At 48.6% G+C, this 15,987-nt stretch overlaps 1 protein-coding gene across 1 annotated transcript in view; it reads right to left on the minus strand.

Annotated features, from left to right (window-relative positions):
- The window catches only part of SDK2 (sidekick cell adhesion molecule 2), a 271,566-nt gene that overhangs the window by 101,507 nt on the left and 154,072 nt on the right, over positions 1-15,987 (minus strand). Inside the window, exon 3 of the mRNA XM_066235214.1 lies at positions 14,698-14,804. Within this exon, the coding sequence (XP_066091311.1) occupies positions 14,698-14,804 (107 nt within the window). The remainder of the gene's footprint in view (positions 1-14,697; positions 14,805-15,987) is intronic.

A 15,987-nucleotide genomic window follows, 5' to 3' on the forward strand; every position in this document is an offset into this window, starting at 1 on the left:
ATTGTTGATGTATAAAAATGCCTCTGACTTCTGAGTATCAATTTTATATCCTGCCACCTTGATGAATTCATTTATCAGGACCAGCAGTTTTTTGACTGAGACTTTAGGTTTTCTATGTACAGTATCAGGTCATCAGCAAATAATGATAGTTTTACTTCTTCTTTTCCTATTTGGATGCCTTTTATTTCTTCCTCTTGTCTGGCTGCTGTGGCTAAGACTTCCAGAACTATGTTGAATAAGAGTAGTGAAAGGGGGCACCCCTGCCTTGTTCCTGATCTTAAGGGGATTACTTTTAATTTTTGCCCATTGAGTATGATGTTGGCTGTGGGTTTGTCATAGGTGGCCTTTATCATGATGAGTATGTTCCCTGTATTCCCACTCGCTGAGAGTTTTGATCATAAATAGGTGCTGGATTTTATCAAATGCTTTTTCTGCATCTATTGATATTATCATGTGGTTTTTCTCCTTCTTTTTGTTTATATGATGAATCACATTGATTGATTTACAAATATTGTACCAGCCTTGCCTCCCCAGAATAAATTTCACTTGATCATGATGTATAATTTTTTTTATGTATTGCTGGATCCAGTTTGCTAATATTTTGTTGAGAATTTTAGCATCTAAATTCATCAGAAATATTGGCCTATAATTTTCTTTCTTTGTGTTGTCTTTGCCTGGTTTTGGAATCAGAATTATGTTCGCCTCATAAAAGGAACTTGGAAGTCTTCCCTCCTCTTGAATTTTTTGAAATAGCTTGAGAAGGATAGGAGTTAGTTCTTCTTTGAATATTTGGTAGAATTTGCCTGTGAAGCCATCTGGCCCAGGCTTTTGTTTGTTGGGAGTTTTTTGATAACTGTTTCGATCTCATTTGTTGTAATTGGTCTGTTTAGGTTTTCTGATTCTTCCAGATTGATTTTTGAAAGATTATATGTTTCAAGGAATTTGTCCATTTCACCTAGGTTGTCTAATTTTTTGGCATACAGTTCTTTTTTTTTTTTTTGCATTTTTCCAAAGCTGGAAATGGGGAGGCAGTCAGACAGACCCCTGCATGCACCCAGCCGGGATCCACCCGGCATGCCCACCAGAGGGCGATGCTCTGCCCATCTGGGGCGTCGCTCTGTTGCATCCAGAGCCCTTCTAGCGCCTGAGGCAGAGGCCACAGAGCCATCCTCAGCGCCTGGACCATCTTTGCTCCAATGGAACATCAGCTGTGGGAGGGGAAGAGAGAGACAGAGAAGAAGGAGAGGGGGAGGGGTGGAGAAACAGATGGGTGCTTCTCCTGTGTGCCCTGGCCGGGAATCGAACCCGGGACTCTGCACGCCATGCCGACGCTCTACCACTGAGCCAACCGGCCAGGACTGGCATATAGTTCTTTATAGTATTTTCTTACAATCCTTTGTATTTCTGTTGTGTCAGTTGTTATTTCTCCACTCTCATTTCTATTTTATTTATTTGAATCCTCTCTCTTTTTTTCTTGGTGAGTCTGGGTAAAGGTTCATCGATCTTGTTTACCTTTTCAAAGAACCAGCTCTTGGTTTTATTGATCCTCTGTATTGTTTTTTTAGCCTCTATGTAATTTATTTCTGCTCTGATCTTTATTATTTCCTTCCTTCTACTTCCTCTGGGCTTTACTTGCTCTTCTTTTTCTAGTTCTTTTAGATGCAGGGTTAAGTTGTTTATTTGAGCTTTTTCTAGCTTCTTGAAGTATGCCTGTAGTGCTATGAACTTCCCTCTCAGGACTGCTTTTGCTGTGTCCCATAAATTTTGAGTTGCTGCATGCTCATTTTCATTTGTTTCGAAGAAATTTTTTATTTCTTCTTTGATCTCATTGTTAACCCATTTGTTATTTAATAACATGCTATTTAGTTTCCAAGTGTTTGAGTATTTTTCAGTTTTTCTATTGTAGTTGATTTTTAGTTTCATGCCATTGTGATCAGAGATGCTTGATATGATTTAAATCTTCTCAAATTTGTTGAGACTTGTTTTGAGCCCTAACATGTGGTCTATCCTAGAGAATGTACCATTAGCTCTTGAAAAGAATGTATATTTTGCTGCTTTAGGGTGAAAGGTTCTGAAGATATCTATTAAATTGAGTTAATCTAGTGCAGGAGTCCCCAAACTTTTTACACAGGGGGCCAGTTCACTGTTCCTCAGACTGTTGGAGGGCCACCACATACAGTGCTCCTCTCACTGACCACCTATGAAAGGGGTGCCCCTTCCGGAAGTGTGGCGGGGGCCGGATAAGTGGCCTCAGGGGGCCGCATGTGGCCTGCAGGCCGTAGTTTGAGGACGCCTCATCTAGTGTGTCCTTTAAATCTGCTGTTTCTTTGTTAATTTTCTTTCTTGAGGATCTATCTAGTGATTTTAATGAAGTATTGAAATCCCTGCTATTATAGTATTGCTGTCGATCTTGCCCTTTATGTCCATCAAAGTCTGCTTTATATATTTAGGTGCTCCTATATTAGGTGCATAGATATTTATAATGGTTATATCTTCCTGTTGGATTGCTCCCTTCATCATTATGTACTGACCTTCTTTATCCCTTACTATAGCCTTTGTTTTAAAGTCTATTTTGTCAGATATAAATATTGCTACCTCAGCTTTTTTTTTCATTTCCATTTGCATGAAATAATTTTTTCCAACCTTTTACTTTCAGTCTATGTGTATCTTTTGTTTTGAGGTGTGTCTCTTGTAGACAGCATATGTATGGGTTCTGTTTTCTTATTCATGCAGCTATCCTATGTCTTTTGATTGGATCATTTAATACATTTATGTTTAAGGTTATTATTGATATGTAGTTGTTTATTGCCATTTTATTCTTTAAATCTACATTCCTCTTTTACTATATTTTCCCCCCTTTGTTCTGTTTACAACAGGCCCCTTAACATTTCTTGCAGCATTGGTTTGGTTGTAATAAATTCCTTGAGGTTTTTTTGTCTGGGGAGACTTTTATTTCTCCTTCAATTTTAAATGATAGCCTTGCTGGATAGAGAAGTCTTGGTTGTAGGCTCTTGTTTTGCATTACTTTAAATATTTCTTGCCATTCCCTTCTGGCCTCAAGTGTTTCTGTTGTGAAGTTGGATGTCATCCTTATGGGGGATCCTTTGTGGGTGATTGACTTTTTTTTCTCTTGCAGCTTTTAGTATTTTTTTTCTTTATCTCTTAGCTTTGGTATTTTAATTATGATGTGTCTTGGTGTAGGTTTCTTTGGGTTTCTCTTTAATAGAATTTCTGTGCTTTTTGAACTTGTAAGACTTTTTTGTGCATCAATTTAGGGAAGTTTTCAACTAAGATTTCTTCAAACAGGCTCTCTATCCCTTGTTATTTCTCTTGTTATACAGGAACCTCTATTATGAGGATGTCGTGTCTCTTTATGTTGTCACAGAGCTCTCTTAGAGTTTCCTCAGACTTTTTGAGCCTCTTTTCTTTTTGCTGCTCTGCTTCTGTGCTTTCATTTATCTTGTCTTGTAAATCGCTGATTCTATTCTTTGCTTCATCCAGCCTGATTTTAATTCCTTTTAGTGTAGTTTTAATTTCTGATATTGTAGTTGTCATTTCTGACTGGTTCTTCTTTATGATTTCAATGTCCTTTTTTGATGCTTGTTATCTCTTTATTTAGGTCAGCGGTTCTCAACCTATGGGTCGCGTCCCCAGCGGGATCGCCTAAAGCCATCGGAAAATACATAATGCATATCAGGTATTTACATTCCGAATCATAACTGTAGCAAAATTACAGTTATGAAGTAGCCACCAAAATTATTTTTTGGTTTGGGGTCACTGCAACATGAGGAACTGTATTGCGGGGGGCACAGCATTAGAAAGGTTGAGAACCACTGATTTAGGTGCTCATTGTGTCCATCCATTGTTGCTCTAAGTTCTTTGAGCATTCTAATAATCATTATTTTAAACTCTACATCTGGTAGTTTGGTTATTTACATCTCACTCAGTTCTTTTTCTGGGGATTTCTCTTGTTGATTCATTTGGATTGCATTTCTCTGTCTTCCCATTATGTCTGTGTATAACACTCCTTGTTTGGGTGTGTTGTTTGTGAAACTAGCTAAGTCTAGGGTTGGTATTGTTTGCCTCCAATTTTCAGTTGTGTTATTTCTGGATCTTCTTGAGTTGATATCAGCTATTGTTTGTAATCCGCTGTGGGCTATTTATCTGCTATCACTGTTCTTTTTGCTGTTTGTGTCAGAGTTTTCTATGTCTTAGCTGGTTTAGGTGTGAGAAACCCTTCATTAAGCTTCCACTCTAACAAGGGTTGTTAGGTCCTGAACTAGTGCTTTCTGTATCTGGCTACTGAATGTGCCTGCCCTGGACCTCCTTGTCTGAGGCCTGGTGCTGGTCAGTGGGGGCTCACTGCCTGTGACTGGCGCTTATCAACCTTTTATGAGCTACAGGCAATCCAGATCTTGTGGCTGCCTCACTGGGCCCAGGTGCCATTGTAAATATCAGCTGCACTCCTAAGATTGTTTTTATCTACTCTTGGCCAGGGGGAAGTTCCTTTAAAAGTTCAAGTTTCCCTGATATCCGCTTTCTGTTGCCTCTTATTGCTGGCTACTTGTTGGGCTCAGTACTGTAATTCTGTGATTAGGTACAGTATTGGATGTGGCCTACTCCTTAACCTCAGGTGTCATTCTATCCAGACTTTTTATTTTATTTTGTTTTTTTTTCTTCTTTTTCAATACTCAGTAGGGTGTACAGGGGTCCAGTGGGTATGGCCCCTGTGCTCCCATTGTGTGGTCTGTCCACTGGCCTTCCACCATTGTTGCTGCCTGAGGCGTTTGGGCTCAGGTGCTGCCTGCGCCAGCCTGCCTGTGTGGCCGCTGTTGCCCCAGGTGGGCTTATGAGCGCCTGCTTGGACTGCTTCCAAGGCCGCCCCAGCCTCCGCTGCTGCTGAGGGCGGGCCTGCGTGCCCCCGGCAGGTTTGCGCACGGGCTTGAGCCTCCGCAGCTTTGGCTTCCGCGTCCGCAGGTGAGCCCATGCGTGAGCCCGTGCACACCCGCTCAGACCGCTTCCGGGGCTGCCTTGGCCTCTGCTGCTGCTGAGGGTGAATCCGTGTCACCAAGGGGCTTGCGCTTTGGCTCAGACCTGCTCAGCAGCTGCCGTGGCTCCCACCTCCACAGCCAGACCCTCACATGTCTGCTCAAACCACCCCCAAGGTCGTCCAGCTTCCACTGCTGCTGAGGGCACGCCGGCGCCACGGGTGGGTTTGCATGCCAGCCCTGACCTCCCCAGTGGCCGTCATGGCTTTCAGCCTCATTGGCGTGCTCGTGTGCGCCCACGCGGACCTCCTCTGCTGTCCCTCGGGTCTCCGCCCCTGGCAAGGGCAGGCCCACGCTGCAGGCAGGACTGTGTGCGAGCCCTGACCACTGCAGCGGCTGCCACGGTTTCCGTCTCTGCGGGCCGGCCTGTGCATGTTTGCTCAGACTGCCTTGGCCTCTGTAGCCGTGTCCTGCTGCCTCCGGCCTGCCTGCCCCCAGTGAGCACTCAGTAGCATGGCGGGTGGTGTAGTTTAGACCTCTGCACTCACTATTTGTCTCCCTATGTGTTGCCTGCCACTGAGCATCTCTTTGTTTTAACTGGGGCAGAGAGCCTCTGGTGGACAGGGTAATTTCTTCCCTTAGCTGGTGAGGCTGTTTCCAAGAAAAATGTTCACTTTAGATTTGGGGAGTGACTCAGCCCAGGGGTTAGGGTGTCCATTGCTCAAAGTGTCTCCCCCTGTGTCTCTGAGACCACTCTCTCCCCTAGAAACTCCAGTCCTCCCAATGCTTCCCGCTCCTGGAGCTCCGGGAAAGTGGCTGTGAGCCAGGCTCTCCGTGCAGTCCCTTTAGTACGGAGCGTGGGTCTGAGAGTTCTGCCTTCTTCTCTCACACAGTATCTAGGCTCTTTTCTCAGCCAAATATAGTCCGTAAGCCCCTTCCAGGTTCCTGGTTCTCTGCTGGGATTCCGGTTTTGGGGCTGAGGACCCACAACTTGCCGGACAACCCTCCCCGTCGTGAGAGCCCCTCTGGGCCGCCGCTCACTCTCGGGAGTGGGACAGCCCTTTCCACGTCTCCAAGTTTCCTACCAGTCTCAGTGTGGGTTCTTTGGTGTCCTCGGCTATAGAATCTTCTTAGTTTAGTAGAAAGTTGGTTTTTCAGGATGAGTGTTCTCAGAATTAAGTTGTAATCCACCTTGGTTCTGGGAAGTAAGAGTTGGAGCATCTGCCTACTCTGTGGCCATCTTGTCTCCCTCTGGCTCTGTTTCTTTATCTTTATCTCCTATTCAACATGCTCTTCTTCTTTTTTTTTTTCTGAAGCTGGAAACGGGGAGAGACAGTCAGACAGACTCCCGCATGCGCCCGACCGGGATCCACCCGGCACGCCCACCAGGGGCGACGCTCTGCCCACCACGGGGCGATGCTCTGCCCCTCCCGGGTGTCGCTCTGTTGCGACCAGAGCCACTCTAGCGCCCCAACATGCTCTTCTGATGAATACATATGCTAGAAATGAAGCTCTATGACTTTTGAGGTTAGGTCATCACAAGGACATAGCTTCCATCTGGATCTCTCTCTTCAGATGATCCTACTTGGAATGCAGCTACCATGTTGGAAGGAAGCTCAATCTAGACCACACAGACATGGGAACAATTCATATGGGAAGGACCTGAGGTCCCCAGATGACAGCCAGCATCAACATACACATGTGAATGAATGCATGAGCTCTCAGATGATTTGAGCCCCTGGCCTTTGAGTTTTCTGGTGGAGAGCTAACTCATCACAGAGCAGAGACAAGCTATCCCTACTGTGCTCTGTCCAGATTCAGGAGTCACAGAATCTGTGAGCATAAGAAATGATCACTATATAACGTTATGTTTTGGGCTAAGTTGTTATGCAGCCATAAAAACGGGAAGAGCATATTAAAGTGCTAAGAAATATATCTAATATTTATAGTGTTAAAACATTAGAATCCTCTCTATTTTTCAAAGTTCAATTTAAACATCAACCTCCTCAACAAAGATTACCCTACACCATCTAAACAGAATTAAACAAAGATGTGTTGAACACTGGCCCTTGTCAGGTTTCTCTCTAGGTGGACTTCGCATGCATGGTCTCATTTAGATGTCATCATAACATGAGATGCTCCACTTTAATAAACAAACATTTTTAGCTGTTTATTAATTGCTATTACTTGGCTCTGCCTTTAAAATTGCATCAATAAATCACATTGATTCCAGTTTTTACAATAATTTTATCTATTTAAAAAAAAACTTCACAGAACTCTGAAGATATATTTGAACAATTTAAAGCAATTTCATGGTAATAGTGTTTCTTTTTCCTCTCTCTAGTTTTATTAGCTCCATTTCGTCAGTGAGGAAATTAAAGCTCATGGAGACAAAGTGGCTTATCCGACGCTAAGCAGCTTGGGCTGGGCAGGGCCAGCACTCAGGCCTGGCCCCCTCTGCGTTCCTTCTCTGCTTCTCTCATGACTCAGACCATGCAATAAAATTCTCCATGCACCATCTTTCCCTTTTCCTATTACCTGTAAGCTTGAAGAGACAGCTATATTCAGTTGTATGCATGACCAAATCCCTACAAGACACCTGGCCCCGTGCTTTGCACACAGTGGCTTCTCTCTAAACTCACCCACTGCCGCCATGCAACAACTCTTCCTGAGCCCCCTCCCTGGGCCAGGAAGGCTCTGCAGTAGTACCGAGAAAAGACCTGGTCCCTCCCCTCGTGGAGCTTTTAGTCTGGCCAGGGAGACAGGCTTCAGCAAGCCAGCTCAGACACAGTCACTGGCGTACTGTGACGACTGTTAGGAAGAAGAAACAGGATCCCTATATGAGAGGCAGCAGCAGGAGAACCCACTTTAGATGGGAAGGCAGGGTGAGGCTCCTTCTAAGGAGAGAGACATAAATAAAGAGTAGAAGTTAGCTAAGCGTGTGTGTGTGTGTGTGTGTGTGTGTGTTTGGTTTGGGGGCTGATGGTCCAGAGGGAAGAGAGGATGTGAAGGCCAGGAGAAAAGGCGGTCAGAGAAAAGGGCTAGTTGGAGGAAACAAAAGAATGCCAGCAGGGCAGGGTCATGGGTTTGGTCAGTGGGTGATGAATGAATGGATGGAAGGAAGGAAGGATGAAGGATGGGTGGATGGATGGACAGACGGATGGATGGATAAATGGAAGGACGGGGTGGAAGCAAGAATAACTGTACGAATGTATAGTGAAATGAATGGATGGAGAAAAGGAGGGATGGAAGATGAATATATGTGTGTGTAGTTGGATGAGTGGAAGGATGAATGAATGGACAGATGAAGAAATGAAGGCTAAATGATGGATAGATGGATAGATGTGGAGGCATAGATAATTGTATGTATGTATGTTTGGATGGATGAAGGGAAGGAGAAATGAAGAGATGGAGGCAAAGATAAGTGCATGTATGCATGCATGTACATATGTGTGTGTAGGTATGGCGGGATGCATGTATGCATGTACTGAGTATAGTGGGAAATATACACATGCATGTACACATGCATGTGCATGCATGGTGAAATGTGTGTGCATGTATATATGGTGGGATACATGCATGGTCATGTGTGTGGTGGGTACGTGTATATATATGTATGTATAATGGGATGCATGAATGAAGGAAGGACACAGCTGGCCTTGGTCCAAGTTTTGTAGTTGATGCTGCCCTTGACCTTCTGTGCCACAATCTCCCCACCTCACCGTGGCTCTCAGGCCCCCAGTCCCCTCCCATTCTCTCCAATTCACTATGTCAAATGGGCTTCCTGGCTCTGCTCAGAAAGCCGTTTGCCTGTGCTCATGGGCCGGGGCACAGCCATGAATACACTGACCTACAGCAGCAGGGGCTGCTGAGAGAGAATCCACTCAGCCAGCCCAGGCAGGAAAAAGGCTAGCGGGAGGAGGGCCCTATGCTGACAGGGGCGGGGTCTCCTGGGAGAGCCCCTCACACCGAGGTAGACACAGATGAGGTCTGCTGCATCCCTCTCCGAGGCACATGCTTGTTAGCGCAGCATGCTCTGCCCAGCAGTGCTGATCTGACTTTCCCAACCAGTCCCCAGGAGCAGAGAGGTGGGCCTGGGGCACGGCTGGGTGCGGTCAGGAGCAGAGAGGTGGGCCTGGGGCACGGCTGGGTGCGGTCAGGAGCAGAGAGGTGGGCCTGGGGCACGGCTGGGTGCGGTCAGGAGCAGAGAGGTGGGCCTGGGGCACGGCTGGATGCGGCCAGGAGCAGAGAGGTGGGCCTGGGGCACGGCTGGGTGCGGCCAGGAGTGACTCCTGATGTCTGTGTTAGATCTTAAAGGTCTTGTAAAGTAGGCATTCTGCTTCAGAACATAGTCATTGCTTTTATTTATTTTTAAAACAGTTTTCACCAGAAAATATGTCATTATACACAAAAGAGCGAACATAATTATATGTCTAGTTTAAAGAAGAATACAATAAACACTCATGCACCCAGCATCCAGCTCAAGGACTAGGACTCCAACCGATCTCGCCCCCTCCCCCCCGCCGCGTCCCTCTCGGTCACCTCCCCTCTCTCTCCAGAGGTAGCTGCCACCCTGAATGCCATGCCAGACATGCCTCTGCTCCCTCTCCAGGTATCACCACGTATAGACCCACCTGTAAACAAATTATGGCTAATTTAGTCTGTTTTCAAGCCCTTTATACCTGGGATTATTCTGTATGTTGTCTACTGTGATTGTGTTTCTTTGGTGCAACATATTTTTGGAGCTCTAAGTCCCTGCACTTAGTTTAATCATTTTCACGGCTGTATGGATGCCTGCGGATCGAGACAGCACCCCGCTGCCATAGGTCTGGCTGGTGGCCAGTGTTTTGCTGGCTGCTAAGAACCACTTTGTATGGCTTTCCTGGCATGTGTAGAATCTGCAGGTTATGTGCCTAAAGGGGAAATTGCCTGGCATGCCAGAATCTGCAGGCTATGTGTCTAAAGGTGGAATTGCTGGGTCACAGGGGTGCACATGGTAATTTTATAAGATAATGCCCAACTGTTTTCCAAACCAGCACTAATTTACCTATTCACACGCCCACCAGCAGAGATGGGAGTTTCTGCCAATGCTTGGTTTTACTAGACTCTCTGGGTCTTGCCAATATGGTGGGCATGGGGCGGGATTTCATTGTGGTTTTGTTTATTGCAAAACAATCCTCTCTCCAGTCAGATGGCACCATACACTGCTCCCAACAATTCATGACTTTCATCGCATTCTGAGTAACATCCCAAGTACCAGCCACATCTTAGAACATCACCGTCTATAACCAACACCCCACCTCCCCAGCCACGTCTTTTATTCTTCACTTTCCTCACTCTGTTCCAGTCATCCTGGCCTAAGCCACCCCAATCTACCCCAGGGCCTTTGCATCTGTTGTCCCTGACCTAAAAAGACCTGTCTCTCTGTCTGGCTCATCCCCTTGCTTCCTTTGAGGCTCTGCTCAATGTCACCTCCTCAGATAGCCTCCCTCAGACTCCATTTCAAACAGGACCCTGGCCCCAGCTTCCATCTGTCTCATCTGGCTTCATTTTTCCTTATAACATTTTATTTTTTCTTCGTCTGGGCTGTCTATCATTTATATTTTACTCTATATTCACCTTTTACCATTTTTGTCCCCACTACTTTCCTTGAGGGCAGTGACGAGTGTCTTGGTTTTGTCCCCTGTGTCCTCACTGCCTAGAACAGAGCTTGGCATGCAGTGGGTGGACAGCCATAGTTGTTTCCTGAGTGAATTAAACATTCAAGTAAGATAGGTGCTCCAGAAAGACACAAGAATGTTATCCTGAACCACTGCATGGCCCCTAAGTCTTCTACACTTAGGTTGAGAATGAAGAAAAACAAGTCCGTTGGTGACATTTTGGGCATCAGTGCCAGCCCCGGTGACAGTAGGCTTGATGTCCTCAAGTCCCATTCTGCAGGGGTGACTGAGTCCCCGGTATAACGGGAAGCAGGCTAGCTCCCCATGGGACTGCGGCACTTAGCTCCACAGTGTGGGCAGCCATGGTGCAGGGGGCCACGGCTCCAAATCTGAGCCAGCCACCAACCAGGCTTAGGATATTGCCCAGGCGAGGAGAATACAGAGGTGTCCCCAGGGTCTAGATGTGGACAACTGGTGGCTGGAGGGAAGCTGTCAACTCAGGAATTCTCTCCCAACCCCCTCAGTCATTTAGCCCACTTGTCACATGCCAGAAATTTATGGCAACTTGAGAAAAACAAAGAAGAGACTCCGGATGGGGACGGGAAAGAAACTGGGGAGGGGGAGGTGATGTTTTATTGACTTCCCCTTAATTGCTGTAATTAAAAACATGTAAAGAATCTTTTTGTAATGACTTTGCTATTATCATTAGCTGTTAGCACAGCTGCTTTATTAATTTCTCGTTACAACCCAATTCAGAGTCTCTCTTTGGGAAGGAGGTGGGGCCAGGGCGGGGGCCTGCCTGGCGGATCACTGGAAAGAGCCCCAAGAGCAGCTGACATCTGGCACTGGCTGCTAGGCATCCTGGGACAAAACTCCCCCACCTTGGAAGGTGGACAGGGCCAAGGAGAGATGCAGGGGTCTGGAAAAACAGCCAGACCCCGCCCATCCTCAGAACCATGTGCATCTACCTGTGTGACTGTGGAAGAGACAGCTGGACAGACAGACAGATGCAGGAGGACTGGAGAGCACAACGTTGGGAGAGGCCCAGGACTGGGATAGGGTGAGAGAGGTGAAAGATTTTAAGGAGGCACTCCCTCTCAGGGTCTTGCAAGTGTGCAGTGAGTACCCGAGAGGGAGCGCCTCCTTAAATTTTGCATCCTTTCTGCCTCCCCTCTCTCACCCTCACCCCAGCCCTGCAGAGTAGGAAGGGTAGCTAGGAACGTACCTAGGAAGGTAAACACCACTGACTGAAGGTGTATTATCTATGGGCACTGGCTAGGTCCCTTGCCACATGTGAGCTCAAAGAATTCTCTGGGCAAGCCTAGGAGGTAGGTATTATTAGACACATTTTGTAGATGAGAAACTTGAACTGGGTGAGGCTCAGAGAGGCTCAGTCACTTCCCTGGGGTCACACAGCAAAAAAAAAAAAAAAAAAAAAAAAAAAGGGCAAAACCAGAATTTAAATGTGGTCTGCTTAACACCAAAGCTCATGCTCTTTATTAAGCCAAGCTACCTCTTGTGGTGATGGGCACTCCATAGCCTGCCAACTCTGTAAGGTGCCCCCTACTCCCACCTCCTGACCCCTCACACTGGATTTTGGCAATTGCAGAGTTCCAAGCTCCCACATGGGCTTGGGCCAGGCCCCTGCAAGTCACCCCGCCAGCATCACCTGGGGTGTCCAGGACCCACAGAACCTGCAGTGTGGGGAGCGGAGCTCAGGGCTATCCTACCCCTGGGCACCTGTGCCTGGACAGAAGGTTACAGTGTCAGGCAGTTTGAGTCCCTGCCATCTGCTTCCCACACCCTCTCAGGAGGGGAGCCCAGGTTGGTCTGACCCCTTCTTACAGCATGCGGGAAAAGCCAGGTGCTCCCGGGCCCTTGCCAAGGCCTCTGCCCACCATCAGTGCACTTTGCTGGCTTGCTCAGCACCGGGGCCTGGTCACAACCTATCCCTCGGCTTGGACGAAGGAGGGCGCCTGTGGGTCTGGGGTCAGGGCTCATGCACGCATTGGCCTGGTTTCGAGGGTTTATATGTATGTGAGGAGTGTGCATACTGAGGGGGGCGGGGTTGCCAGTAGGCTGAGTCTTGGGCTCCTGGGTCCCCATCACAGCTAAGGACTAGCATTTCAGTCACTGGGACACTAGGTTCTCTTCCTTTCCCTTTCTGACCAGCAGACACTGTCACCCGAGGGGCTCTCAACTCCAGAAAGTCCCCATTGTCTCCTATGAGCCAAGGGCTTGGAACAGACATTCCCCACAACAGCCTGGACCAGCTGGCACCCTGGTGGCCTGTCCAGCTCCACACACACAGACATACGTACACGTCTTCACCAATCCAGCCACGCACATCTGCACACATGCGTGCATGCACACTCTGGCACACATGTTCTCTACCACAGTGGTCCCCAACCTTTTTTGGGCCACGGACCGGTTTAATGTCAGAAAATATTTTCACGGACCAGCCTTTAGAGTGGGACGAATAAATGCACAAAATAAAATTATGTGACCAGCGTAAAAACTGGTATTTTAAAATATAATTGTTGAACTTACGAGACAAGCCTCAAGAGTGAGTCTTAGACGGATGTAACAGAGGGAATCTGGTCACTTTTTTAAAAATAAAACATTGTTCAGACTTAAATATAAATAAAACGGAAATAATGTAAGTTATTTATTCTTTCTCTGCGGACCGGTACCAAATGGCCCATGGACCGGTTCTGGTCTGCGGCCCGGGGGTTGGGGACCACTGCTCTACCACACAGGGGACGAAGAGGCAGATGAATGCAGACACACACAGGTGCATGAGCCCCCCCACCCCCAGGACACCCACATGCATGCAGTCTCTCTGGAGCCTGCCCACTGCTGCCCCTGCCCCGGGGACCTGGGCCCCGCTCACTGAAGTTCCGAGGGGGCCCCCAGCTGCCTGACAGTGGTCTGATCCAGCCGTGTAACTCAGGGCTCCGCCCCCCCTCGGAGTGAGTCGAGCTGCCCTGCAAGCTGATTTATGGGGACAAGCCGACCTCCACTTCTGATTACAGTTGTTTTCCATAATTATTATACACGCTCTTCGCCTCACTTGAGGCTATTAGGCTCCTCTCTCCCACTCCTCTCCAAGTAGGAAGGTCCTCTACGCTAAGTCAGAGGCAGACTGCTGTGCACTCGGGCCGAGGAGCTATCTCTTTTTTTTTTAGTTTCAGTACTCAGTAAGGCTTTCCAGACACCCATGTCCCACTGTGCAGCCTTGGACCTCGCCCCTAAAACACCCAGCATGAAGCAGCCCATTGGAGGCTTCTCTCTGGCACACGGCAGCTATTCTAGGATGAGGGGCAGGACAGCGAGGGGAAGCTGAGTCACGGGGAGGGTGGTGACGGGTGCCCTGGGGCCCTGAGATGCCGGTGGGTCCTTGTGAAGCTGCTTTCCCTTTTCCCTCCATCCTGCTGGGAGGTTGGCGCCACCTGGGGGGAGGCTGTTACCCCAGAGCCTGGGTGGAGGCCTCCCTCTCCACCCTCTGCCCACCAGGCCCTCCCGGAAACCCCAACTTGTCCTCTCCCCTCTTTGGGCTATGGTACCCACTGGGAGGCATCTCCCCGACCGTGGGGACCCCGCACTATGACTGCTTCAGGGCTCAGCGAGTTGAAGAATGGAGAAGTTAAGGTTAGGAGGGGCCCTGGGAAGTCTACCAAGAGAGGCTCAGGTTGCCTAGGATGGAAGTTGCCCTCTCCGTATCCCCTGACCAGTGTGAGGTCAACACCAGAGGAGACCCTCAGAGCAGGTGATGAGGTCTCCTTTAAAAAAAAAGCAGCTGGACCCATTTAAAGAGTGAACTGACAGCCAGCAGACGTGTGTCACTTATCAGCCGTGTGGCCTTGTGAGCCCCTGCCACCTCCCGGGCCTTGGTTCTGTCAGCTGTAGAAAGAGAGCACTGACCCAGATAAGCAGGACGGGACACCACCGACACCCAGCGAGACCGGAAGGAGTGGCTGCTGGGTGGGGAACCTGCCGGCCTTCTCCTGCGTCCCGCCAGCCCCGCCCTGAGTCACCCTCGTACTCACAGGCCACCTGGACCTCGGTCTGCCGCTGCAGCAGGGCGCCCATCCGGTTTCGCACGATGCAGCGGTAGAAGCCAGCGTGGGTGCGGTCCAGGCTGGTGATCATGTACCTGGGGGAAGACAACACAGCCAGTGAGAGCGAGCAAGCAGGCAGCTGCAGAGATGCACAGGTCGGACTGGGGGTGAGACGGCAGAGGTCGCCGAATCGCCTTCCAGGATGAGGAGCACCTGGGAGCTCTTGACTCTCTGGCTCTGTCATGGGGTCACAGTAAGGTCCTTACCAACAGGACAGCCCCACCCAAAGGTACTTTGCTTAGGTGTCCAGGAAGTAGCCTGTTCTTTCCCAAGGATGAGAAATGCTGTGCCCGAGCCCTTGACCCTGCTGTGACCATGCCTGCCAGCACTTTGTAGATCTGTTGGGTCTCCTATCCTCCCTTTCCTGTGACTCACATGACTGAGAAGGTGGGGCACTTTATTTTGGTAGGCACGGGACTATGCTGTAATATTAATTGAAATGGATGGAGGTGACAGGTGCTGGGAAATTTACATGTTTCCCCAAATGCTTTGCACCATTCCCTCCTTAGAGTCACAGACAGCTCTGCTGCAGCTTTGTGGAGGGAAAAGCAGAGCCTTCCGAGCAGAACAGGTTGGCTTTCTGTCCTGTGGCCCTGGGGCCTTGGGTCCAGGACGCACGAATCTGAGGAGGCCCCTGGGAGCCTGGTCCAGGAGCACGTGACTGGCCCCAAGGGCAGCAGAGAGCCTGGTCCAGGAGCACGTGACTGGCCCCAAGGGCAGCAGAGAGCCTGGTCCAGGAGAAAGGCTCTGGAGCAGGCGTGTGGCAGCTCACCTGGTGGAGAAGCAGGGAGGAGGCAGGGCTTGGTCCGTGAAAGGAGCTTCCAGCACCGATGCCTGCTGGGGGCGAGGGGGGGCTAGCTTCCCTGGCTCCCCTCTGGGACCACCTTCCCGATCCCCAGGAAGTGAATGGCCCAGCACAGACCTCAATGAATCAAGGAGCTTGAGCTAGGATATCTTCCCCATCCTTGAGTACCCAAGGATTTGCTCTGCTGACCTGGTGAACAAGCTCATTGTCAACTACCCCTAGGTTGTACCAACCCTGGAACAGAGTGACCTGATTCCCAGGAGTTGCCAAATTTACTTTTACAGAAATTCCAGCTGTGTCTGTCATCATCATCATCATCATCTCACAATGATGACACTGCATTAAGTACTTTTCATACATTTCTTTATTCCACACAGCTATTCCCAGATGATTGGATATCATGGACCAGTAAC

Source organism: Saccopteryx bilineata, chromosome 6, assembly GCF_036850765.1.
Source record: "Saccopteryx bilineata isolate mSacBil1 chromosome 6, mSacBil1_pri_phased_curated, whole genome shotgun sequence".
Taxonomy (NCBI): Eukaryota; Metazoa; Chordata; class Mammalia; order Chiroptera; family Emballonuridae; genus Saccopteryx; species Saccopteryx bilineata.